The sequence below is a fragment of the Panulirus ornatus genome, chromosome 45 (assembly GCF_036320965.1).
Source record: "Panulirus ornatus isolate Po-2019 chromosome 45, ASM3632096v1, whole genome shotgun sequence".
NCBI lineage: Eukaryota > Metazoa > Arthropoda > Malacostraca > Decapoda > Palinuridae > Panulirus > Panulirus ornatus.
The window spans coordinates 6,232,798-6,258,465 of NC_092268.1; the positions used below are offsets into that span (position 1 = coordinate 6,232,798).

The window sequence follows — 25,668 nt, forward strand, 5'->3', positions numbered from 1 at the left end:
CATAATTTGCCATTCCATTTCCCTGATACAGAGGAGGATAAGAGAAGCACATAATGTTAACTGATTAGGTAAGGATAAAATAAAACAAAATCTTTCAAAATTTCAGCTCTATTACTTTGTACAAATCTGAATGTACTGTACATATGTGAACAAGAAAATCTGACTAGGGAGACAATTCTTAAGGACAGCAACAACCCATCTCTGTATCTTAACGCTACCTCGCTAACGCGGGAAATGGCGAATAGTTTACATTCAATTGATCCCATTCAATGTTCAAGAGGTGGCTTAAATGCACTGACACCTTTTAAGACCATATACATATTTAGTGGGAACAAATACAGTATTTGCATGGCTGGGGATGCCAACCTCCGTTATGCAAATTAACAAAAACAAGGATACCCAATTCCCTAGGGGTAGATTTGCTTCCTTAATACCACACTTTTACATATTACCATCAACTACATCTTCTGTACCACAACAAACATCCTGAAAATCTTTTTTTAGGAACTAGATTTTCAAGAATGTATAGAAAAAGAAAGTTCCTTTATGCCTGTAAGTCTTCAATTACTCATGCATATACAGGGAGCTCTCAATTTAAACATGCATTACATTCTTGAAACAAATACTGTAACTAATGGAGATCAGGGGTTTTCATAATTGGTAAGACAGTACCTTATATTATCCATGGGGACATGAGAGAAAGAATACTGCCTACGTATTCCCTGCGTGTCGAGTTTACAGTAAATCTAAGTAAGGTGGCCAGGCTAAGCTCCACCCAGTTGCCATAAGCAGAAGATCAGAACTGCTGTTGAAGCTGCAGAACAGAAGCAATAGAAAAAGAAGAACTTTGCTGCTTCCTGTTCAAGCATCTCTTAACCCTTAAACGCCAGGTGACATCTTGTGTTCCCATCTCAAGATATGAAGCACATAAATGAAATCTACTCTGTTTCTCTCTATAAAATAAAGGTAATACAAGAAATGTAAAGGAGATGTGCAACCTTTTTTGGCCATGGTTTAGCCCTTGAATAAAAGCATAGCCTGCTTGATTGTGGGGACTAGTGAGATTGTACGAAGTAAGGTAAAGAAGGATTTCTTAGGGATGGAGGAATACATGTAATTGCACAGAGATATGTGCAAACAAGTGAGCTAACATAATGCATATGACTGTGGGTTATCCCTGACATTAATCCATGAATCACCCTGCTGAGGGGTGGTGAGGTGGAGATGGAAGTATGGTACTTTAGAAGGGTAATGGTACTTTAGGAGGGTAAGACACATGACGCTTCTCACTATTTATGGTCATTATTTACATATATATATATATATTTACATTTATTTACATGTGTAAATATGTAAGGAAAAATAATCTTCCAGAAAGTGATTGTCTCTGAAGAAAGTAAATATAGATAATGAGACAAAGAATGTCAAAATAATGCAGAGAGAGTCAAACAACACCTACCAGATACAGTGCTTCATATGGAGACTCCCGGCGTTTAAGAGTTAAATCTTCTAGGCTTTTTAAACATTTTACTTTCAGGACTAAAGCAACATGGACTAGTTCAAATACGGTTTCAGTTATCTGGAAATACTATTGTAAGATGCAAATCTTTTATAAGAAAATATGTCATACAGCAAAATACAGACTAAATCATGAATAGTATTTAAACAAGATTTGACAAGCTGATGAAGTGATTACAACCATGGACAAATAAGGAATGAGAACACATGCCAGCGGCAGTCAAATTTACCGATGGCACTATGTCTTAAGGGTGGAAGTACTGTAACTGCTCATATGAAATGGAATAGTGGTGTCTGATCTGACTAACATCAGTCCCTTGGTATTCTAAAGGCTGGGAGTTCATTCCATACAAATTTGAGATTATCCAAAAATAACCTACCTTGGTAGTTTAAGACTCGAGTCCTTTTTAATCAATTTCCCCAATGCAGAAACATAGAGCCTACATCCAAGTTCAAAACCAAAATACAAAATATAATATGAAGTTAGGTACATATAATACGAACATCAGGTTATGACGAATACTTAAAAAAAAGCTTAAAGTGTATATCAGGATCACTGCATTACCTTTTAACATGTACTAAGGAAGATGTTAAGAGACAATAGTCTAAACTTCTTGCAATGTATTATACAATCCTGTTGGAGTTTGTACTTTTCCCATCCTAAAATAAGACTTACCTTAAAAAGGGAAGGGCTTTGAAGGCAAGAGAACTTTCAGGCTAAACAAAGAACAGTATAGTAAAAGACAGAAAGATAACTAAAAATGAGTTGACTCCAGGGAAAACTTTATCAGCATTCCTTGAGAGCCAAGATATACCTTATGTTCAATGTTATATTGCTTTCATCAACTTAGCACAGCCATAGTGACGTGTGTGCATGTAATGGTACGTTCCTTTACATGCACCACAAAAATAACTTCTGGATTTAAAAGTAAAACATATCAAGTGGACCCCACATACTTGACAGGTATGGTTCCAACAAGTGCCACATGATTTGCAGCAGTATTTTTTAATTCGCAATGATATATAACTGACTGCAGAGAGAGCTAACAAATGATAAGTTAAAGACAATCAAAACTAAGTCAAGCAAAAATTCTAAATTAAAGGCAACACAGATATAATACATGGATTTAGAAGTGCTCCAAATCATGCACCTTTGTTCTAAGATACTTCTAAGTATGAGTCCATTCATATGCATTTTTTCCTTCCTGATCCATGATTTATTTATTATATACCCATTACGCATAATTCTAATACAACTTTTCAAATTCATGAAATTACTTTGCTTGTGCACACAGTCATTTCATGAGTCACTGTTGGAAAAAATAGGAATTATACTGTAAACTTTTGTATAAATGTAATTGGAGGTTCCTTTGAATGCACTCGTTACAATGACTGCACTTAAAAAACCAGTAATGACATAAAATAAACTGTAATTTCAAGTAATGCTGAAAATAAGTCTTGGGGATACAAAATGTTAGTTAGGTTTTCATTTTTTCTATATCATTTCATCCCATACCTTCCCTTTCCGTCAACATCTAGCCCACTTTCAAGGAATTTACTAAAAAATTCTTAAATTCTTTTGAAAGTATACTCCTAATGTCTTCAAAGTAATCATTTGACAAACCATCCATGTATCTCCTGTGTGTCACAGAAATACACTTTTACAAAAGTCGTGCAAAGTATTCAAGGAAACAATGAAGATTATACAAGCTTAAAATCATCTGATACTACTAGTCAAAATATTCATACACATATGCTTCTTTAGGTAGACAATTGAGCAAAAAATCAACTAGAAACTACGTAGCTCTTTCATAAGGAATGATGATAATTCTAAGGGGATAACCTAAAGTATATGGTTCAATATTTGGAAGCAAATATCCAAACCCCTACCTCAAAGATGCTTCTAAATCTGCCTTCTGGAAAGACAAATGTGAAGCAGAAAAAAAACTACAACAAAGAGCTGTGAATATGTTAGATGCCAGGTAAGGATTTTATAAAGATAATTGAGTCAAATCGACCTATGGGTATCATTATTAGTAACAAAAATAAAATCATGTAGAGGAGAAGATATACATGCAAGAGATGGAACAAATATTCTGAAGTGTTGTGGGTGTCAGAGGTGACGGGTTAGCTTGCGTCCTCTAACTAGGCTTTGATGGGGAACGATATGGATATCTGAAGGAGTAGGAAAAACACTGAAGTTGAAAACAATGATGTGGGGCATATATTAAGGATGGGTAAAAAAAAAAAGGATGAAGTAAATGAGTGAGGTAAGTGAAAGGAAAGGAAGAGCAAAACCCAGCTTGAGGTAAAAAGATAGAGGGAGAGTATACATAAGGATGAAAAAAGGGCATAGATGGGACTCCGGATGTGCTAACCTACTGAATAATACTGAAAAACAGCAGACTGGATATGGGAAGATTTAAGAAATGCAGTGGCACTTTTCGTGAATTCCAGCAAAAGGCTGGTGACTGTGTGTGACTGTACCCTTTACTTTGTGAGGGGTAAAGGCAAACCTCAAGCAATTCTGCTTTCACAACATTTCTTCTGGGATATGCCTAAGACAGTCTATAAAAAAGTGACGTTTATGCATACATGAACAGATGAACATTCATCAACCTTAATACTAATGCCCAAGCTATAGCTGCTATTGATGATGAAATTATCATAAATGGCTGGTTTCTAAATAGATATGGCATAATAATCATCATCAATGTAGACTGAGTATATGTTCTGTATATTGTATATATATCATTATATTCATTCATATATCTACAATACTTGATCACCATTTCCTGCATGGTGGTTAGGAACGAAAATGCAAGAGTTTTGGAGAGAGTGGCAAGTGTGCAGTGTGCTGGGGATGAGAGGGCTTGGGAAGTGAGTCAGTTGTCTGCCAATGATACAGCTCTAGTGGCTCATTCAAAAGAGAAACTGCAGAGGTTGGGGACTGGGTTTAGAAAAGTGTGTGAAAAGAAAAAGTCTCGAGTAAATATGAATAAGAGCAAGGTTATCAAGTTCAGTAGGGTTGAGAGACAAGCTAACTGGGATGTAGTCTGAATGGAGAAAACTTTGAGGATGGAGAAGTGTTTTAGATATCTGGGAGTGAACTTAGCAGCAGATGGAACCACGGAAGTGGAAGTGAGTTACAGGGTGGGGGAGGGGGTGAAGGTTCTGGGAGCGAATGTGTGGAAGAAGAGAACATTATCTCAGAGAGCAAAAATGGGTATGTTTGAAGGAATAGCGGTTTCAACAATGTTATATGGTTGCAAGGCGTGGGCTATGGATAGGGTCGTGCGGAGGAGGGTGGATGTGCTGGAAATGAAATGTTTAAGGACAATATGTTGTGACAATGGACTGCATCTGCATGCAGTTATGCTGCAAGCAGAAGAACACCTTCAGCAAGGTTGTATCATTGTCATTTGAAAGAAATGAGTACAATTTCATCAAGGAATTTATCACTCCATAGGAGTCCATCGTATTCCTCCACCTAACTGTAGCACAGACCTGAAACTATAAGAGCCCTTTTGAAAGGGGTCCTGGGATAATGGAATTAACATTCAATGGTATTACTAAAGTCTACTGGTATGTAGTTACACCATGAGTGGAAAGTCACTTTTGGTATACCTGGATCACCATCAGATGACGAAAGAAAGCTCAGTCTCGTCAAGTAACTTCTCTCGGCGAATGAGTTCATCACTTTTCTGCTTCTGATGGTAGTCAACCTCAAACTTGCAAATGCCTAATAAAAAGGGTTCTGGATCATACACAACATTAATAATCATATATAATTCATGGCATTACCAAGGCTCACCTTCATGTGGCTGTAGCATTTCTGAAGAGTCACCTTTAAAAAAGGCTCTAACACTGTCACTCAGCAAAAACGAGTACAGTCTCATTGAGAAACATCTTGCTTCATAGGAATCCACCAAATCCTTGTTTCTGATTGGAATGCAGCTTTGAAGCTGAGGAAACCCCATAAAAGGGGGCCCTAGGGTATCATGATTAATTACTCAATTAAATCATACAACCCCAAGACCTGTTTTAATGGTTTCTGGCAGCTTCAAGATTGTGCTCCACTCTGAAGCAGGGATATTATGGACTTCCTTAAAGAATGATGTTCTTTAACAACATCCAGTGATAATGATACAGTCTTGCCATAGAAGCAGAATTCACCACTTCCCATCTTATTAAGATAGAGCCATGGCCAGATGAAGAAATGTCTTCATATGCTCACATCCACTTTCTAGCTGTTATGTAAAATGTACCACAACCACAGCAGCTTATCCACAACCAGGCCACAAAGACCTTTCTGGTCCCAACTGCTTCATGTGCCTGGTTCTTTCCACCAACAGCATTTTGTTCAACATAAATCACATTGCTCTATTTCATTCTATCCCTTGCCTGCCTTGCACCTTCCAACATATGCCTTTAAAAACAAGTTTCACTCATCCTTCCACCTCTTCCTTGTTCCTTCCACTTTTGATACATATATCCTCCTAGTCATCCTTTCCTCACTACTCTTCTCCATATGTCCAAACCATTTCAGCACCCTTTTCAGCTCTCTCACACGTACTCTTCACACCAAACCTCTCTCTTATCCTATCAGTTCTTATTCAATCAACCCTCCTCACACCATATATAGTCCTCAAACATATCATCTCCAACATATTTACCCTATTCTTTACATTCTTGTCAAAGGCCCATGCCTTGCATTAACAGAGCATTGGTGGGGCTACCATACCATTAAACATATCAATCTTTGACTCTAAAGACAGTGACCTTCCATTCAACAAATTCCTCAATATCCCCCTTTACCTCTCCTGCGGTTCACTTCAGCTCCCATTATACATACATATAATCTATTCACATCATATGTAAACAAACACATATGAATAGTTTACTGTTGATTGAACAAATCATTCTCTTTCGCCACATAACCACAAGACTCCTTTCCTGCAGTTCTGTAATGTCAGGGTGCATTATCGTCATTAACAGAAAAATCATAGACTTATTTGAAGTTAGGAGTTTCTGGACAAGAACATGCTTCTCTAGCTCAAATGACAATGATACAGTCTTGCCAAAGGTAACCTTCCACTCATGGTGTATCCTCATATAGGTACAGTTTGATAATGCTTAACTGTCAAATCACACCCGAGTACAGTAAAGTACTTCATTCACAAAAATAATCATTGACATAAATTTGCAATTTCCCCAAAGAACTGTCACACTGACATATTCTTAAGTTTTTAAGAGTTAATTTCAATAAACCCAGTTCTCTGCAACTTAAAGAGACACTAATTTCAATCATGTTACAAACAAACAAATTAAGTACTATATGTAAATAGTAACATTAGTTTTCCTATCAAAATGAAACAATTAACTTTTATGTTCTAGATTTTAACCTGGGACTACAAGATATACATTTTGTCTCTGAGAAAAACTATGCATGTCTTTCACACGTCTAAAATAAATCTATAAAAGACAGACTTGTAAATCCCAATATGATAAAAGAATATGAACTACTTGCTTTCTTAAACAAATTGTAGGTAACAGTCTAAATTACCAGTAAAATCATTTCTTTCTCTGGCCACAGAGCAATCAACAATCTGTAAAGTATACAGTGGTCAAGTTTATCTATTCATTTGTAGATTCTTGTATTATCTAAAAGAACACTAATTCCCACCCTATCTTTAGGTGGATTTTATATGATATATCCCAACATCTAAAACAAGAAAACAGCTTCAACAGCAAATTTACCACAGAAGCATAAAACAAAGTCCTCAAACATTTAAGGTGAACATTCTGTGCAAACATAAACACACATGTGTCGCACAAAATCTGACTATATTCAAATAGCTGCAGATATACACCTTGTGTGAATAATATATGATCCTAATCTTATTTGGGCTTGCCATAGAATAAAAGCAACAAATATCTTTATCACAATAGAATTCGATGGTTTCTTTCTATTCTTATGACTTGCTGCCAAAACATTGTGAGCAATAAATCTCGAACACAGAAATCAAGTTCCTTATGATCCTCCTCCTCTGTCTGATTTTATATGGATGCTGATAGACAGAACAGCTGTTTAGCCTCAGAGAAATTGATTTTCTGGGTAAGTTCAATGACCTTTGAATGCTTCTAAACATGACTACTCTATTTCTTAATCATGATATGAATAAGTGATTTACAATCTTTAACATTTCATTTAAATGGACTATTTATATATCTATAGGTAAGCAGTAAGGTCACGGTGATAAACTTGACCTCAGCAAAAATCTTTGTGTATATACTCAAACACAGCTCTGTAGTCCAAAGTTATGTATGCATATATCTTCATAGTGGTATGAAGAAATTTTACCTCTACTTACAGCAATCAAGCGTGGATTATGAAGCATGTTCCTCTTGATTAGGCTCCTCTGCTTTCCGAAACTGCAGCAAGAAATGTGATGTTTTCTCATACACAACAAAGGTGAGGGCTGTTGCTGGAACAACTCTCATGAGGTTTGGCGACAGACCTCTGTAATACCCTAGCAATCCATTTAATCTGAAAATCAAGGAAAAAATAATTTTGTCTATCATTAAACATGGCACAGTGTGTTAAAGTAATGAGATTTAAACATCTTTACACTGACTCATCATAAAAAACTTACAATGGGTTGCACAGCAAATAAAACAATGAAACCTTTAAGCAATAATCTAGTTAAAAATCATCTTTAATCAGATATTTATTTGGACTTACAAAGCTTCATAAGTATCTATGCCTTCTGATACACACAAGAAATACCTCTGCCACAAATTCTGCACTTGCAACAATATTCTTTCAATTGGTTTGCCGTTTCTCACTTTAGCAAGTTAGCATCAGAAACAGACGAAACAAAAGCCTCATTTGCTCATATCTACTCTCTAGCTATCAATTTGGATAGCATCTTGAAATACTTAATTGGAAACTAAATTACTAAATTTGATAGTAATGTCAATGTGCTATAAAATGATTGTACGACAGTGGTATTCACAATGTGGCCTGGTGGCTACTTAGTGCCCACACTTGCCTCCTGTAGTCCAAAGGGGAGAGAAGAAAAGATTGTAAAAAACATAATTACAGGAAAATATACTTAGATCATTGAACAGCAGCATGTAAGAGGTTGAGCTTTCATGTCATTCCGGTGACAAATCTGGGGATACGTTGAAAAACAACAATACATGATATGTATTTCATTGGTGGGGAAGTGGGAATGGACTGTCATATGGCAAGGTTCCATGCCAAGTTGACAAATCTATAAGAGCAATGTTGTTGATGTTGGTGGGGGATTTTCCATACAATTAGTGGCTTGAATGTCTCGGTTGGAAATCATCCAAAACTAGTCTGATTTATATGACATCTGCTGCAAAGTAATCACAAACATGTGTGCTTTCAGTTAGGCATGGCACAAAGGTAACCTGCCACAGAATTTCTCTGAAAATTCGCAAACTCAGACATTGTCCCTGGCTTTGATTACAGGTTGCACCTCTCTAATCTGGCGCCCTGTGGTCCGGCACATTTTCAATCTGCTGCCATTAGTTATTAGTCTGTGGATCTGCCACCAGAGTGGCGCTGTTAGCAGTGGTAAGGCACCAAAATCTGTTTATACCACAGCCGAACTAATTGACAGTCAACTTAATTTCTTATATCCAGCAGTATTTCAGTCCTTCAGGAGGTCCTCCATGAGACTAAGAGGTGCAGATGGTGCTTGTGCTAATGAGCGTAAGCATAAATCATCATCTATGCTTGAAAAGGTGGAGTTACAGAAAAAACTAGATAAAGGAACTTCTGTAAAGACTTGTGTGAGTATCATGAGATCAGATTGTCAACTGTGTATGACTAGGCGTCAATTTCTGTGGTCGATTAATGGCCAGGTCCTAAGGGTGTCAGATTAAAGAGGTACAACCTGTATCATGAAACAACTCTCAGTTAGTATGAGCAACATAGCAATGAAAGCTGCATGATTCCAAGTGGATCTAGCTATCAAAATCTTCATTACCCGTATGCAATAACATGTTCCAAGTAACCTATGGTATGGGTCATATACATTGGGAGATGTCACTATGCATGTTGGTTCATTCCCCACATACAATCATATGTTCCAAGTAACCTGTGATATGGGTCGTACATGTTTGGAGATGTTTCTGTACATGTTGGTTCAGTTCTTGTATCCACAGAGTTTTGTAAGGATTTTTGTTCATGGCATTGTGGTTCCTCCTAGCATCTTAAGTCGTATCTTCTGGCCTGCTTCATGACTTGCCGAATCTTGTGTTACATCAAAACCAGAGAAAAAATACTAGACTTTGAACCTAAGCCAGAGGTTGTAACTTAAGACCTGGCTTTCAACCTAAGCTGGAAATTGCAACTTATGACTGAATTAAAATATTGCTCAACATGTGGACTTTACTATTCTGAAATCCAACTGTTAGATACCAAGTATAGTGGGACAGGATTTGAACATATCATAGCAACAACTGCAAGGGGACTTGAGCAATTTTTACTTAAGAGAAATTAATACCATAGTCGTAACAATTTCTCAAAATTCAGGTTTTAGTGTGTGTTCATCAAATGTAAAGGACTGGTTCCTTTAGTATGCATTGGTAAACTCTGATGAAGTTATGACAGGAGAAGATATAGAGCAGAGAAAATATCAAAGACATAGGAGTTAGCATAAAAATTTTCAAAGAGGACATTGATAAGACAGCATTTTCCAGTAAAATAATAAGTATCATGAGAATGGGAAGTCACAAACCATTTTAACACAACCTCTTCAGCTCTCTTAACTTTACCCAGCTTACTACCACACCTCTCTCGTAAACTATCATTTCCTGTACAATCAACTGTCCTCAACCCCATACTCTCCTCAAGCATTTCATTCCAACACATCCACCCTTTTCTGTCCTTTTCCATTTAGGGTCCATGACTCATACCCATACAGCACTACCAGGACTTTCCATATCATCATGTATACCCAACTTACCCCACACACTCTTCAATGCAGGTGGGACTTGCCCACTCACCTGCCTTATTGTTCACTTCGCATCTTGTAAAATAACTGGGAAAAATTGTCCAATGCAATACCAGGAAAAATCAAGAACATGAATGGAGTAATTATAGAAACTTTGCAAAGAAAACTAGATTGAAAGATGAAGTTAACTGCTGATGACCCCAAGTCTAACAGCTATCCAAGAGGAGATATAGCAATGGAGTGAAAGGGTACAGTTCAACTAGACATGCAGTAAATGCTCTGTGTGAACCTTGCCTTTCTGGTAAAATCTCATCAAAAGCAGATAAGAAGCCCCATAAAATGAACATCACAAAATCTGCTTCCTATATCCTGAGGTACTATCACCACAGCTATCTTCTTCCTAGCAGTTTTTCCATATCCACAGGGATTTTCTTCATCCCATTAGTAGTATTGGTTGCATATATGGAACTGTTCTTTTTCTCACTTTTCTCTTCGCCAGAATAAGATCAATCCACTTATTATTGTCCCTTTCCATCTGCTGCAGTATTGTCTTCCCCTCTCTGTTGTACAGGTGTCATTTTGGATAATGTCCTCATAACGTTCCTCCTTTGTGTCTTAACCTCTTTGCTACAGACCTTTGGCACGTACCTAGTTGCTGCTTCCTGAAGTTTCTGTGTTGAGACCAGGAATGAGGATTGACTCCTCTCCTCATTCAGCAAAGCCATAGAATTTCTTGTCTTTCATTTTTCCTTCTTCTTGTAAGTGTTCCTCTATCAAGAGTATGGTATACAAATGCCTGAGGCCTTTCATCTGAGATGGCCATAACTCAAGCATACTATATTCCCATGACATGTTGGCTATGATGAAGAGTGAAGGGTTTTTGCATGGTTAACTACAAAACTATACTGCTGTACTTTTTCAATACATTTAAATCATTTACAATTTCATTTAATGAAGTATCTTTTATGGTGTGTTCTTACCAGAGTGTGTATTTACAGTCCTAATATAGTAGATATAATAACGATCTATAGCGCGATGTAACTAAAATCTCTATACCTTCTGTTTCATTCCTGTCACATGATCCATCTTTCTCATTTCATGTGTGTTGTCACCTTGGCTATTTAATCAGTTCATAGACTTGGTGAAGAAAGAGGATAAAGGTCTTTGAGCAAGGGGAACGGTTTACGGAATGATGTGGGTGGAGGACATGGCAGGTAAATAAGATGCTGACTGCAGATATCAAGACTCTGATGATCTGAGAATTTGTAAAAGATCAAAGCTGAAATTCAATATGAACAAAATCAAAGTAATGAGGTGCAGTAATGGGATAGGACAGGACTGTTTGGGTGTAAGTTTAAATGGGGAGGACATGAAGTGTACCTACAAGCAGACTTGGAAGCAGATAAACTATGAGGCCATGAGGGCTGAAGTGAGAAATGAGTCAAACACTGGAAAAGTGATGAATTAAGGTCCTGTGCATAATGAGGAATCCAAGGAAGGAGAGGTCAGTGACCCTAACAGCAAACTTGTATTTTTGATGGCTCAGCAATCCAAATAGAGTTGGACTTTGTATGCAAAGAAAACAAAAAAATGGACATAACAGAAATTAAGTGCCCAAGGAAAAACAGAGGCACGAGCTGGGATGGCCATGTACGGAATACTACTGCCCAAGAAAGATGTGATAGTGAGGTCACTTTGACTCAGGTGGCCAAACAAGGTGTGCTGAAATTGCCTGGGCATACATACAGGATGATTAAAAATTAATAAAGAGGATCTATGAGTCAGAGGTGGAGGGAGCAAGGAAGAAGAGGCTGTGGAAGGGATGAAAGGATGGAACAAAGAATGCTCTTGGGCATCAGAGGTCTAAACATTCAAGGGTGTGAGAGGCATACTTTTAGCAGAAAGAATTGGTGTGGTATGGTGTATAGAAGAGGTAATGTGCCAAAGCAAGGTATATGAATGGGTCCAGGTAAACCATGGAATAATCTGTGAGCATTTGCTACGGATGTTAGACCCTGATTTTGGAAAAGTATACGTGACTGATAAAGACTGGATGTGGGTGCAAAAGAGGATCCTGTTCATCTGTACCTGAAAGTACTTCATGCATGTGTAAGATGCTATCAAGTATAAATAAAAAGAGCTGAGGAATAAGAGAATCTTATACATGAGAATTTATCATCATGTTAAAAGCACATGAAATATGTTGTCATAAGCCAAATCAATTTTGCTTGTGTCTGATGAGATTATTTTATTGGATGGGGAAGATGTAAATGAAGATGCTAGTCTCGCATGACAAATCAAGTTTGTGTGAAAAAAAAAAAATACCGTGGAAGCTTTTGTTCACCTCATCATACTGGACATGACTGAGTTGAGACATTGCATGCATTTGACAAAACCCTACATAAATGGAAACAAAATTCAATAAAACAGATTCATAAATACACAAGTGATGGGCAATAATTCTTGGAATTTTCTCAAGAAAATGTATGAGTGTTGTGAGTAATTTCTCATCAAATTACATACCACATTTGTTTTTCTTAACAGTCATTGGTATTATCAAATTACCCCTTTCTCGCAGTAGTAACCACAAACCTCTTTTAGTCCCCTTCTGTTTAGTCCCTTGGGGCCTGGGATAACAGGGTTCCATTAACTGTCTGACATTCTTATTCTACCTCTATTACTGGAGTTTTATGACTACTCAACACAGCCGCAAAACTAGTGCTCTGCCCAATCACTAGGTAGTACCACATAAGGGTTCTGACTGATCTCTTAATGGTGATTTCAGAGTATCTCTTAATGGATTTTTCCTATTGAGGCAAATTTTCAGAAGGGCCCATTCATGTGCAACAACAGTAACTACCTTCCCTGGTTCCCAATTAAATTTTGTTAGTTTGGAACTTTAAAACTTTTGATTTCTGAGGCAGCCAATGGTATATACAAAGGATAGGCATCAAAGGGTCTAGTTTCTTGATGCAAAAATGGCTTTTTGCTCTTGAATACCGCAGAATGAAGGGCCTACTAAGGGAAGCACCCTACTAATAAGTATGCCCTGGGTGACAACTAGTACAGAGAAACTAATTTGTGATTCTGACCGTCTCCATATATATTTATACGCTACAGTGATTTTGAGATTATATATTAAAACTTGAAATGATGACCCTTTAATTGAACACTCTGATATGAGAGTTAACCACGAAATATTTTCTGATGATTATGATACTTGGTAGCAAAGGGAACCCTGGGGATTTATAGCATTCTAGATAGCAAATGCATATAACTGCACAGAATGTTAAATGCAAAAGATAAGGTCTATTGAGGCAATAAAGCATTTGATAATCTGGTGACCAATGTTTGGTGTTCTACTTTGAAGGCTGGCCTCGTATCAGACTTGGCTCTGGCAATTATATCTGGCCCATTGACAATTACATAGCATGATTAGCTTAATCAGGCTATGTAATTGTCAATGGGCCAGATCAGACTTGGCTAAGGCTATCTTGTTAAGCATTAACAGGCAACATATTTGTCAATGGGCCAGATCTAAATTGGCTAGGGCAATCTTGTCATTAGCGGGTAAAATAACATGGCAAGATGGATGTGATGATTTGAGAATTCATGAGGCGTTACTGTTAGCTACTCTCTCTCTAATAGAGAGGTGGATAAAGAACTACCCCAGATGTATGACCTGTACTCCATACTAGGGTCAATAAACACGTTGATTTCAGGTTATTAAAAAGGGTGAATAATGGTTTTGAAACTAAACTGGGGTAAATAGGTGACAAAATTCCATTTCAGCGCTAATGAATTTATGTGGGTTAACATCGACCCAGTCTTAGATGTTGACAAACTGTGAAGGGTGATAATGTTCAGTTTGAGAAAGTGTACAAGTATCAGGAGGGGAAATTGAACTGTAAGGGTATAATAAGGTGTAATCACCATAAGAAAGAAATGGGTGAGGATGTGAAGAGGGATCATTGGTAGATGGAAGTGAGAGAGTAGGCAATAGGATAGAACCCTATGAAAACATTTTCCATTGTGTTTTGGGTTATGTAATTGCTTTTGTAGTATCTTACAGTGCCAGTGCGTGTGCTTCAAATACAGTTAGAGAAGGTCATACTACCAAAGAAACCTCTGTTTGGCTATATATTTCTCATTCCTTCTCTTACGATTGGGGAGAAAGTATGCTGCCCACTTATCCCATGTGTCACAGGTGATTAAAAGGGACCAGATACCCTCTCCTCTTGTAATACTTTCCAATCAATGAACAGAGAAACGAGTCAAGCAACGATGTCCTCTCCTAAGACTCACTCATCTGTTCTTGATGCTACCTCACTCATGTAGTTAACAGCACACATACAGCCAATTTCTAAGAAAGAGTCCTAGTGTTACCCAGGATCTCTTCCAAGAGGCTCTTGCTGCCTTTGGCATTATTACTTCGAGTAGCAATGAAGTGGGAACTCCTTTGGAGTGAGATGTTCTTTGATGAGACTGTACTTGAAATGATACAGCATTGCCAAATGTGACTTTTCACACACAGTGTAACCTTGAGCAGGGACAATTTGATAACACCATCACACATGCACACACACCTATATATATATTCTTTCATACATGTTCACCACTTCCCACCTGTCTGTAGTAAGGTTACGAAAAGGGGACACTACCAGGCCACCTTTCTTTAAGAGGACCTAATGTTGCTCCAGGAACCCCTTTTACAGCTCCTATATCTCTAAGGATACGCTACCTTCACCAGCAGGAAAATGATGGACTTCTTTGAAGTGATAAGCTTTTTGATGAGACTAAACTCCCTTTCATCAACAGATGACAACACAGCCTTGCTGAAGGCGACTTTTCACTTGCAGCGTAACCACAGACATGGAAGGTATGGTGACACTTGTGTATATTTCAGGTAGCTGTGATAACACAGACATATGAATTCCCTAATCATGGATGTCTCATATATGCTAAATACAAACCCTAGCCTAAGTAAGCTAAGTATCCATTTCTTGACCATCCCTGAGGGGAGTATGTAAAACTAGGTTGGCTATGGGTAGACTGCTATCCCTAGGGTTTGAACTTGGGCATGATTTCAGTCTGTATGAGGCAATTATCATACTCTGGACGTCTAGACTTATTCTTCTCCTTAAGTCACTAAGGATGTGATTGACAAATCATAACTTTCGTAAATGCCAAATGGAAGCAGTGCTATCTAGTCCAATCTTACACTGCGCTGCTCTGTGCAAGGGCATAGATATCTAGTGGCAAGCATAACAAACGCTGAACTTCATAACTAGATTGACTTAAAAAAAATGAACGCATCCCTCTAATGAACTAGTACTAGTGTAGCACACTATTTTACAGTGCTTTGTTTCTCTGAGTGGCTGAAATCTGCCAAGACTTATCCAAGAGTTCTTTGGGAATTATAACTCTTGGGAATTATGTCAAACTGTCCATAAGCTGATAAAAAGTGAAAATTGTGACATGAGCATCTGACCTACTCTATCAATGATAGGCAGATAGTGTGGTGGTTTAGTTTTACACACTCAAGTACTTGATTATCCGATAAACACCTTGCACTGTTCAGTGGTCACTGGGTTACAGATAAATGCCTAGTCTTTCAATGACTATCCAGAGTAACATGTAAATGCCACCATATTCTAAAGGTTATCATACAGTCAGTGTGAAGAAATAACTGCCTTAAACTTTCCCTTAACTTCAGGAGATTAATACATTTACTGACGCAAAATACACCGGAAAATATAACCTGACACTGTGAAAAATGTTCTCATTTTCAAATATGAACTCTGGTCTAGTTATTAAGTTTCTATCTGTCAATCTATCTTTCTGATGCCTGTTCTGAACTTGAACTCCCTCAAAGGGGTGGCCACGGTAAGAGTCTCTCCATAATTTGTGGACTCCATTGCTGCTTCTTAGCCTTCAATGCTTCAACCTTAACAGGCCACTGGCAGAAGGCAACTCTAATGTAGTGCTTGCAGTCTCCTACCTAATGTTCCTACTGCCAGCTTCTACCTAATGCTCCTGCCTAATGTTTCTATCTACTACATCTACTTAATGGTTCTACCTAATGCTCCTGCCTAAATGTTCCTACCTACTACTTCTATCTACTGCTCCTACAGTTTTGCCAAAAGGCAGGGCTAGCACTATACACGAAAATCGAAAGTTACAAAGAATGAGCTGTTCAAGTTATGTGTTGTGTTATGTATGACAAGGAGAGATTGTATGTTTGAGGACAGAATGCCAGTAATCCACATATGAGTGAGGCAGAAAGAAAAGACAGCTACCTGAGACAAAGGAATGCAACTTGCAACCACTGAAATGCTGGCTCACTATGCAGCCATCGCTAACCCTCCCGATTTCAAGTACCAGGTTTCAGCACCAGGTCACTGGCTGCCTATTAAATTCTACCTTCAAGTTGTTAAGTTTCAAAAAATTTCCTGCCCATGAAAAGAGAAAAATAAAAAGGACACAAAAGTCACATCATCAAGTAAAAACACGTTAGTCTTACAAATCAAGAGCCTGAAGAAAGACGTGCAGTTCACAAGTACATTATCAAGCCATGGATACCAGACTTACAGATACATAATCAAATCATACATATCTGACTTACAAGTGAATCATTAAGCCATGGATATTAGACTTACAAGTGATCATTAAGACATGGATATTAGACTTACGCATGAATTATTAAGACATGGATATCAGACTTACAGATACATTATCAAACCATGGATATCAGACTTACATATGAATTATCAAGCCATGGACGGCAAACTTAAAAGATACATTATTGAACCATGGATATCAGACTTACAAATGAATTATCAAGCCATGGATGGCATACTTAAAACACACATTATCAAACCATGAATATCAATCTTAAGACACTCTGTTAAGCCATGGATATCAACATTATGAATGCAGTGCTACGTCATGTACATCAAACTTTGATACATTATCAAGTTATGAATACCAAACTTATGAATGCATTATCAAGCCATGAACATCAAAAAAATATAACCGAGTGAGTGTCTATGGTTGACAAGGTCGTCCATTAAGTACTCTGTAAATCTACTCAATACAGAAGGCACTGGGATGGAGATAGTGGATAGTGAATAAAAAGTATCTGCTTACGTGAAGTTATAATGTCATTAAACAAAAACTCTGGTACTGCTAGGAAAGTATTACAGAGGAAAGTTGTATGAAGTAAAGGATAACGAGATAATGAATAAAGATGTATGCTAGCATATACAAGCACAACAGAGAGAGGAAAAAGTGAATGGATCCACTAGTCTTGACAGCAAAGGAGTAAATGAAATGAAAAAAAATTATCAGATAAGGCGGTATAGCCAAAATATCAGGCAAGATGTGTTTAGTTTACAATAAACTATGTATGTATTTCTATACTTCTGATATGGAGATGAAATCAGAGAAGAGAAAATATGCTCTCAAAATGTAGGCCTTAAGAGTGGAGAAATATTCATACCAATTTCAGCTGATACGATAGGCATGAAAAAAGACAAAGGTGAACAATCAAGGTAACCAATGAAGATGAGGGTCATTTGAAAAGTGGTTAAACATATTTCAAAAACACTTCATACAGTAATATGTATGTAACATTATTGCCTTGAGCACTCTGCGTTAAAGACTTGTTACCACAGGGACAGTATATTTCATGTTTGTAAATATTCAAAGATAATAATTTAGATACTATTCGCATTAGTCATCCACATTTTGGTGGATGTTAACCATACACATAAGCTTCTCTACCAGTAAGTGTGTGTGTGCTGAATGTATGCATTCATGTACATACATACATACTGCTACAATGTGCCCTGTGAGACACGGGTACCACTATATACAACATTTGGCCTTATGGCTCTGTCTCTAGGTTTTTCACTTCTTGGGCATAATAAATTGATGAAAAAAATGTATGTAAGCAAGTGGTGCAAGGTTCTAGAACAACCACAGCAAGGGATAGAATATAACATACTAAATTTCTAATCAAACCAAATTACTGCAGAGTATAGTGTACCACATTTTCACAAGCACTCGTTCACTTACAGGCATCCAGAATTTTCTTTCAAGGTTATATGACTACAATTACAGTTAGTAAAGCCCATCACAGCAAAATGTACTTTATCTATAATACTGATATATGATTGCCATTGTGCAAAATTAACCTTTCTTCTTACCTTATGTAGGTCTTTGTAAAGAGGAGACTTGGGTAAGCTGATGGGATAGAGAAACTCCAGATCCTGTCATTTTTTTATATTTAAATATATAACGTCATTGCTGACAATTTGAATAACCATGTCCATAAACAGGTGACAGATACCTCTTGAGTTAGCATTTACTTGTCGAGGGCAAAGAAAAGAAATGTGAGAATCAAATACACTAAAAGTTCTTAACGAGGTAGTGAGGAACCGGCAGGGTTATGGCAACAAATAATATTCCCACACTTGACCTTTGCTCTTAAAACAGCACATGGGAATATTGTTACAATATGCACCATGAACCAATGAGGACATCCACATACACTTAAAATATATATATTTATATATATTCATATATATAAAACAAAACTCAAAATGGTCTTCAAAGTAACTACACTTTATCAGATAACGGACAATATGCTAACTCCCTGCCAGAGGATCCTTCATCTAATCACATACAGAGCTACAATATGGTGGTATGACAATCAGCTATTTTTGGACAGGGTTCGAGTTAGCTAGGAAAATCTAAATATATCACAGCTGTCTCCTTCTCACAAGGACCTCCATTAACTGGAAAGGTTAACTATATATGTAAACGTGTGGTGTTGCCCTAAGAAAATAGGTATTCAATAATTAAAATAATAAAGCTCCAGAAGCTGAAACACTTCCATCTAAGCTAACCATTTATAATTAACTTAAAATTACATATGACGAGTGAATAATAATGATATATATAAAAATAATGTAACGATGAATGAAAATATTCTATGACCAACACCACAGTTTTTGTACCCTTTCCAGACCCAAGAAATAAAAAAAGAAGAAAAAAAAGAGATCTGAGCCACAAGGTCGACACATTCACAAAGTGTAGACTGTTATGATATTGAGTCAAGTTTTATACAATTGTGAAATTAAAGTGATGAAGGTAAACAGTACCATACTAATATCATGTGATCGCTAAAAATGCAAGTGTTACATTCTGTGTCAACCCGTCCATCTTTGCCATCCACATTTATATCTATATATGAAAAAAACAATGCTTAAGTAAGTACTAAAAAGTACAGTCTTGCCATTGACATTTATTACACACCACTCCAAGATAGATGCATTGATCTGCATGTTTAAGTTGTGAAAATTATATATACATCTTAAACTTCAATCTGTTATCAGACTCCACAAAGGCAGAGCTTTGACTAGATTTGAGCTTGAAATATAATGACATTTGGTCGACCAAGACATAGGTGGTCACCACTTAATTATGGCAAACAAAATCACTAACTTTTATTCTATCGTGGAATACTGTATCCTGTATCTTTCTCCAGTTATGAAACAGCCTATCACAACATAATGGCAAATACACATATGGAGATTATACTTAAATGTTACTTATATCAGCTTTTGCTTTCTTAGACAAGTGACCCACTTGTAACACCTCTAAAATAAATGTCATTTTGCCCTAGCAACTCTAGAATATGAGATCAATTTAAAAAATCAATTAAAAAAATAGTATTAACATCACGTCTCACACTGTCCTGTTGCCATGTAAAAGATGATAATTCATTTAATTATCGACAATTTTGTAATTTCATATCATAACTTTACTGAAAATGACTATCCTTCCCTATGTTTAAGTATAGTATTTGGGAAAGAAATGATGTCGTTACCTATTGTATGTGTGTGTGTGTGTGTGTGTGTGTGTGTGTGTGTTGTGTGTCCCATTTACTTAGATTTAAGGATCAGAGATTTAATTGTACTGATGTAATAAATAGACTGCAATTGTGTGTTGGATTTGCACAACCTAATGTATCTAAGTGTATGTTTGTCATTTGTAAAAACCAAGTATATACTTATTTATTTATTACACTTGATCGCTGTTTCCCGCGTCAGTGAGGTAGTGCCAGGAAACAGATGAAGAAAGAATGGCTCATGTATTGATATATATTATTGTGGTCAATAAACTATTTCACTAACTGTGTTAACTGTGTGTGTCTGTGTATTAATGGACTCCGCCAATATGGTATTACATTACAAGTGAAAAGTCACCTTTGGCACGGTTTTATCATTGTTAGTTGAAAAAGGAAAGTAGTCTCATTCAAGAGCTTCCCACTCCAAAGTAGTCCATCTTTGCCCTGTTTTCAATTGTGGTGCAATGTCAAATAAACATATATACTTATTATCATTACCATTTATTGCACTTGATCACTGTTTCCCACATCAGCAAGATAGCACCAGGAAACAAAGAATAGCCCATCCACTCATATGCAAATACACACACACACATATAATATATATATATATATATTATATATATATATATATATATATATATTATATATATATATATTATATATATATATACACATGTACATATGCCTACATACATACATATACATATCAACATATACACATATTCATACTTGCTTGCCTTCATCCATTCCTGGCACTACCCTGCCCCACAGGAGACAGCATCGCCACCCCCTGCTTCAAAGAGGTTGTGCCAGAAAAACAGACAAAAAAGGTTACATTCATTCACACTTAGTCTCTGAAAACCACACACACATACTGTGGGAAATGGTCATCAAGTACAATGATAACAATAAACATAAACATATAATATTCTGTTGTATAAGCTTGCCTTGTTCAACCACAGCGAGGTAACACTAAAAATTATTTCTCTATCAATTTACGGAATATAACTGACCTGCAGTTTCCGAAACCCTTTACCACGCATTTTTAACCATTTCAAAATCAGTACTAATTCTAATTTTCAATATGCAGATTTAGTTACAGATCATCCACATACGATAATCATACATAAAGGATGATAGTATTTATGGGGGTCACGATGGGCTAACGGCATAACTAAAAAGTGTTCACACGGGAAAAGTATCAAGATACCCTACTGATGAGAACAGTATAACGATTAGCCAATGACATGGAAAATTACTTCATACTCAATCAGTAAATCATTATCTGCTGCAAGGGGCTTAAAATATTCCCGTTTTCAGTCAGTCTAGACTTAATTTATGAGAAGAGTGAAGACTCACAGAACACCTTTGTGCATAGCAAAGAAAAGTCTTGGGTGTACAAATATATGAAGCACCATAATAATACCATAACTATAAATCATTACACCGAAAACATGCATAATATCTATACATTGCTGCTACCTATACAGTCATATCCAATGTTACTTCTCAATCCTTACGAAAAGTGCAGTAGAAAATACACATGTCTACGAGATACATTTGGACCCTCAGTTACCTTTCATCAGGATCTAAAAGCAACATTTCAAATGGTCTCTACCGAGGACAAAAGTAGTCAACCTCTGAACCTATTTTCATCCCCTATGATCACAATTCTCTGTACATCAAGAACATGGGTGTAACTGCAAGGAGGATAGATTAATAAAATACGATAGGAGGACAGAGGAATACAGTTGTATAACATGCATGATCAAAGTTCAAACACAGCACTAGCAGATAATAATCACAGTGTAAAAATGTGAGAATACTTTATGAAACTGGAACCTCTCACATAAAAAACCAAATGCCATTTCTCCCTCCAACCATCTGTTACCTAACTACAAGTACTGACGACAAGACTTAGCCAGAGAGGCAGGGACAGCACATAACATGGTACATCTGTGCCAAGTTTTGCTTCGACTGATCTAATAATAACAGCCAGGCTAGAACCCTGATTCTGATATGAAGCAAGAGATACTGGTTTATGGCGTTTGTTCTATAACTGAGGCCAGTGCAATATCCTACAAGTATATCTCATCTAGGCCAGTCTAAGATACAAGAGAACAGAAACAACATGGATTCTTCTAGATAAACCTCTGACCCCATTCTCTTGGAAAGAAGCCAAATGTTACAACTGGGGCAGAAACATGAAACAGAACCCGAGTATAATTGTGAAAATCATTAAAAATGTTTTCCCTTATCATGCAGAACGGATGATGTAGACAAGAGGAAGATCATAACATTATGCATCCAGGTTTATATTCAGTAAATGAAGTGATTATGACACATCCAAAGAACTTTCTTAAAGGATAAATCAGTTCGAACAAGGCTTTAGATGAGGCTCATATATCTGCAGAAAACTTATTTCAAACTAAAACCATAAAATTACTGACCTCTGAACCCATGAAATGTGAGAACATCTTAAAATTAACAAAAAGAAAAAGTAGATCAAGCTCCTCTAGACTTTCACGATATCAGCCTGAAGACAAAGACAAGGTGTACAAATGCTTAAAAAAGAAGAAGGAAACACTGGTATCCTAATGTCTCATGACTTAAGTAATCAAATACAACTTCACACTTGCTTGCCAATTCCTGAATTTGCAAGATAGGTGACAGGGACATGAAAAAAGGTCTCGTATTCTTTTTTCTTAACATGACAAACAAAGTAGAAGTCTTACTACAGAAACAGCCAAACATCAAGGTAAGAAAGCTTGTATTGTAATCTAAACTCCTTATCTTCAGTTGCAGATAATTTGTAGCTGTCGTCAAGGTTAACGATTATATTTCCTGCACACAAGCTATTCAAAACCTTCATGAGAAGTCTTCCGGGCTTATTCTCATACTCCTGATGCGTAAACTATCCAAAGTTTTCAATCCTTTGATATTCAATCTGGATTTGCAGACAGACTGTCACAAAGCGAATATATGACAAAAATGTTCTATGGGAATATCTGCCATTCATGTATATACTGCAATACATGCGTATGTATATCAATATCTAGGATACAGTGTTGTGTGCATGTATAGTTATCTAATCACTTTTATATCAACCTATACCTTACAGTAATTGTGCTCTGGTATCTCCATAGTGCTACACAGGACAATGTATCTAGAAATCATCACCAGGCAACAGACTGAAGTAATTTGTTAAGAAATGAGGTGTTCACTGGATCATCCAAAACCAACCCATGCCATACTGAGGGCACTTTGCAAAATGTACAGTTTTGCAGTCTGTTTAGCCACATACAAGGATTATGAAGTGGCAACAGACTTACAGCTTGACAGGTTTTATAAACACAGTTTCCATTCCCTGATCAAGAGAATAGGGCTTGTATTCTACTTTACGAACATTCTCAAGTACTACCTGCTACCGTTTCATAAATAAGGAATACCAAACAGATGTTGGGCATCACATGAACGAGGTATGGGGACATTCCCCTGTAGAATCCAACAACGCCCTCGTACCTCCAAGTTTCACGTATACAATGGCGCAAGTTGTCATAGTGAGCATGCTGGTCTTGCATACGTGCCCGCAGGACTTGGTAGGGATAAGTTGTCACAGCAGCAAAGAGTTTGGAGAGGGACGCGAAGGCTAGATACTCTGCAGTGGTCTGCAATAAAGTCAAGAAAAACTGATAATGCACATAGAGAATACATAAGACATTCTCGTATATTCTCAGACAACAACTACGAAATGTCAAAATCAAAGGTTGCCCAATTCTCTACATATCCACACTAACAGAAATAAAGTAAAAAAACATTTACTCTTACCAATTTTGCATCAATGGGAAGATTGCGATACTTGTTGTATTTTGTCTTCATTTCCTCATATGCCATAAATTGGAGTGCACCATGGGAAACTCCAAATATGCCAGGAACAAATCCCTGCAAAAAAAGCTAATGATAATATAAAGAATTAAGTCACACTGGAGTTTTAGCCACAGTATGAGAATACCTTAAATCTATCTCCCTATGATGCTTCATTTATATATCCTGTTATATACTCTAAACATGCAACAACTGAAAATTGGCATATTTTTCATGTATGAGTATACCAAAGACCAAAGAAATCTACATAAGTGCCTTATCATCTTAAAATGAACTCCTGATTTTCTTGACAATTACACTAATTACACCTGTGTTCATGAACCACCAATGTAACAAAACGAGCTCATTAAGGACCCACCTTGTACAGTCCTCGGACCCCTTCATATTTGTAGGTCTTGACAAAAGCATCCACCATACCATTGTATCTGTGAGACTCCTGCAGCACTTTACCCGTCCCCCCATCTGAATATTGAAGGCACAACCTGCATGTGAACACAGCAATGGTACGAGTGAGAAAAAAAACATGGTTGCTTACATATTGGTTTGCACAGCAATGTATGAGTGGAAAAAAAACATGGTTGCTTACATATTGGTTTGCACAGCAATATATGAGTGGAAAAAAACATGGTTGCCTACATATTGGTTTGCACAGCAATGTATGAGTGAGAAAAAAAAACATGGTTGCTTACATATTGGTTTGCACAGCAATGGTATGAGTGAGAAAAAAGACATGGTTGCTTACATATTGGTTTGCACAGCAATTGTATGAGTGGAAAAAAACATGGTTGCCTACATATTGGTTTGCACAGCAATTGTATGAGTGGAAAAAAACATGGTTGCCTACATATTGGTTTGCACAGCAATTGTATGAGTGGAAAAAAACATGGTTGCCTACATATTGGTTTGCCCTCTTCCACATTAGTAAGGTAGCCACAGGGAAGAGATGAAGAAAAGTACTCACTTCACGAACTGATTAAACTTATATAAAGATGTACTTTACATTGATATATCCATATATCTTTACATGAACCCTAAAAGAAAAACTATTCAAAATACTCTAATGATTACAGCCTTGCATTGCATTTGATCATGTATAATTCATGTATAATACATTAGAAACTAAAGATTATTCAGCTCCTCTCAGCATAAAAAAGGTATCTATGAATCTAAAACTAATATATTTACATAAAATTAATATATAAATTTTGGCTTCCACTATAAGATACCTAAAAACCTAAACCAACTTGCACACAATTATGTATTTTGGCTTCCTTTGAAAAATCCCATGTCTATCCATACAATCATTATTGTCCAAAACTTCACAAATACCCTTATATCCTTCAACTACTTTAA

At 36.8% G+C, this 25,668-nt stretch overlaps 1 protein-coding gene across 2 annotated transcripts in view; it reads right to left on the reverse strand.

Moving 5' to 3' along the window:
• Positions 1-92: 92 nt before the first annotated feature.
• The window catches only part of LOC139762880 (solute carrier family 25 member 32), a 72,779-nt gene continuing 47,203 nt past the window's right edge, over positions 93-25,668 (reverse strand). Inside the window, exons 5-9 of one of the 2 annotated variants that reach the window (XM_071688116.1) lie at positions 24,674-24,797; positions 24,259-24,372; positions 23,953-24,098; positions 7,893-8,068; positions 93-3,693 (exon numbers count right to left, since the gene is read on the reverse strand). In XM_071688116.1, coding sequence (XP_071544217.1) covers positions 7,909-8,068; positions 23,953-24,098; positions 24,259-24,372; positions 24,674-24,797 — 544 coding nt within the window. In that variant the 3' untranslated portion in view covers positions 93-3,693; positions 7,893-7,908. Of the gene's footprint in view, positions 8,069-23,952; positions 24,099-24,258; positions 24,373-24,673; positions 24,798-25,668 lie in introns of both variants that reach the window. The other variant, XM_071688115.1, reaches the window with a different exon arrangement.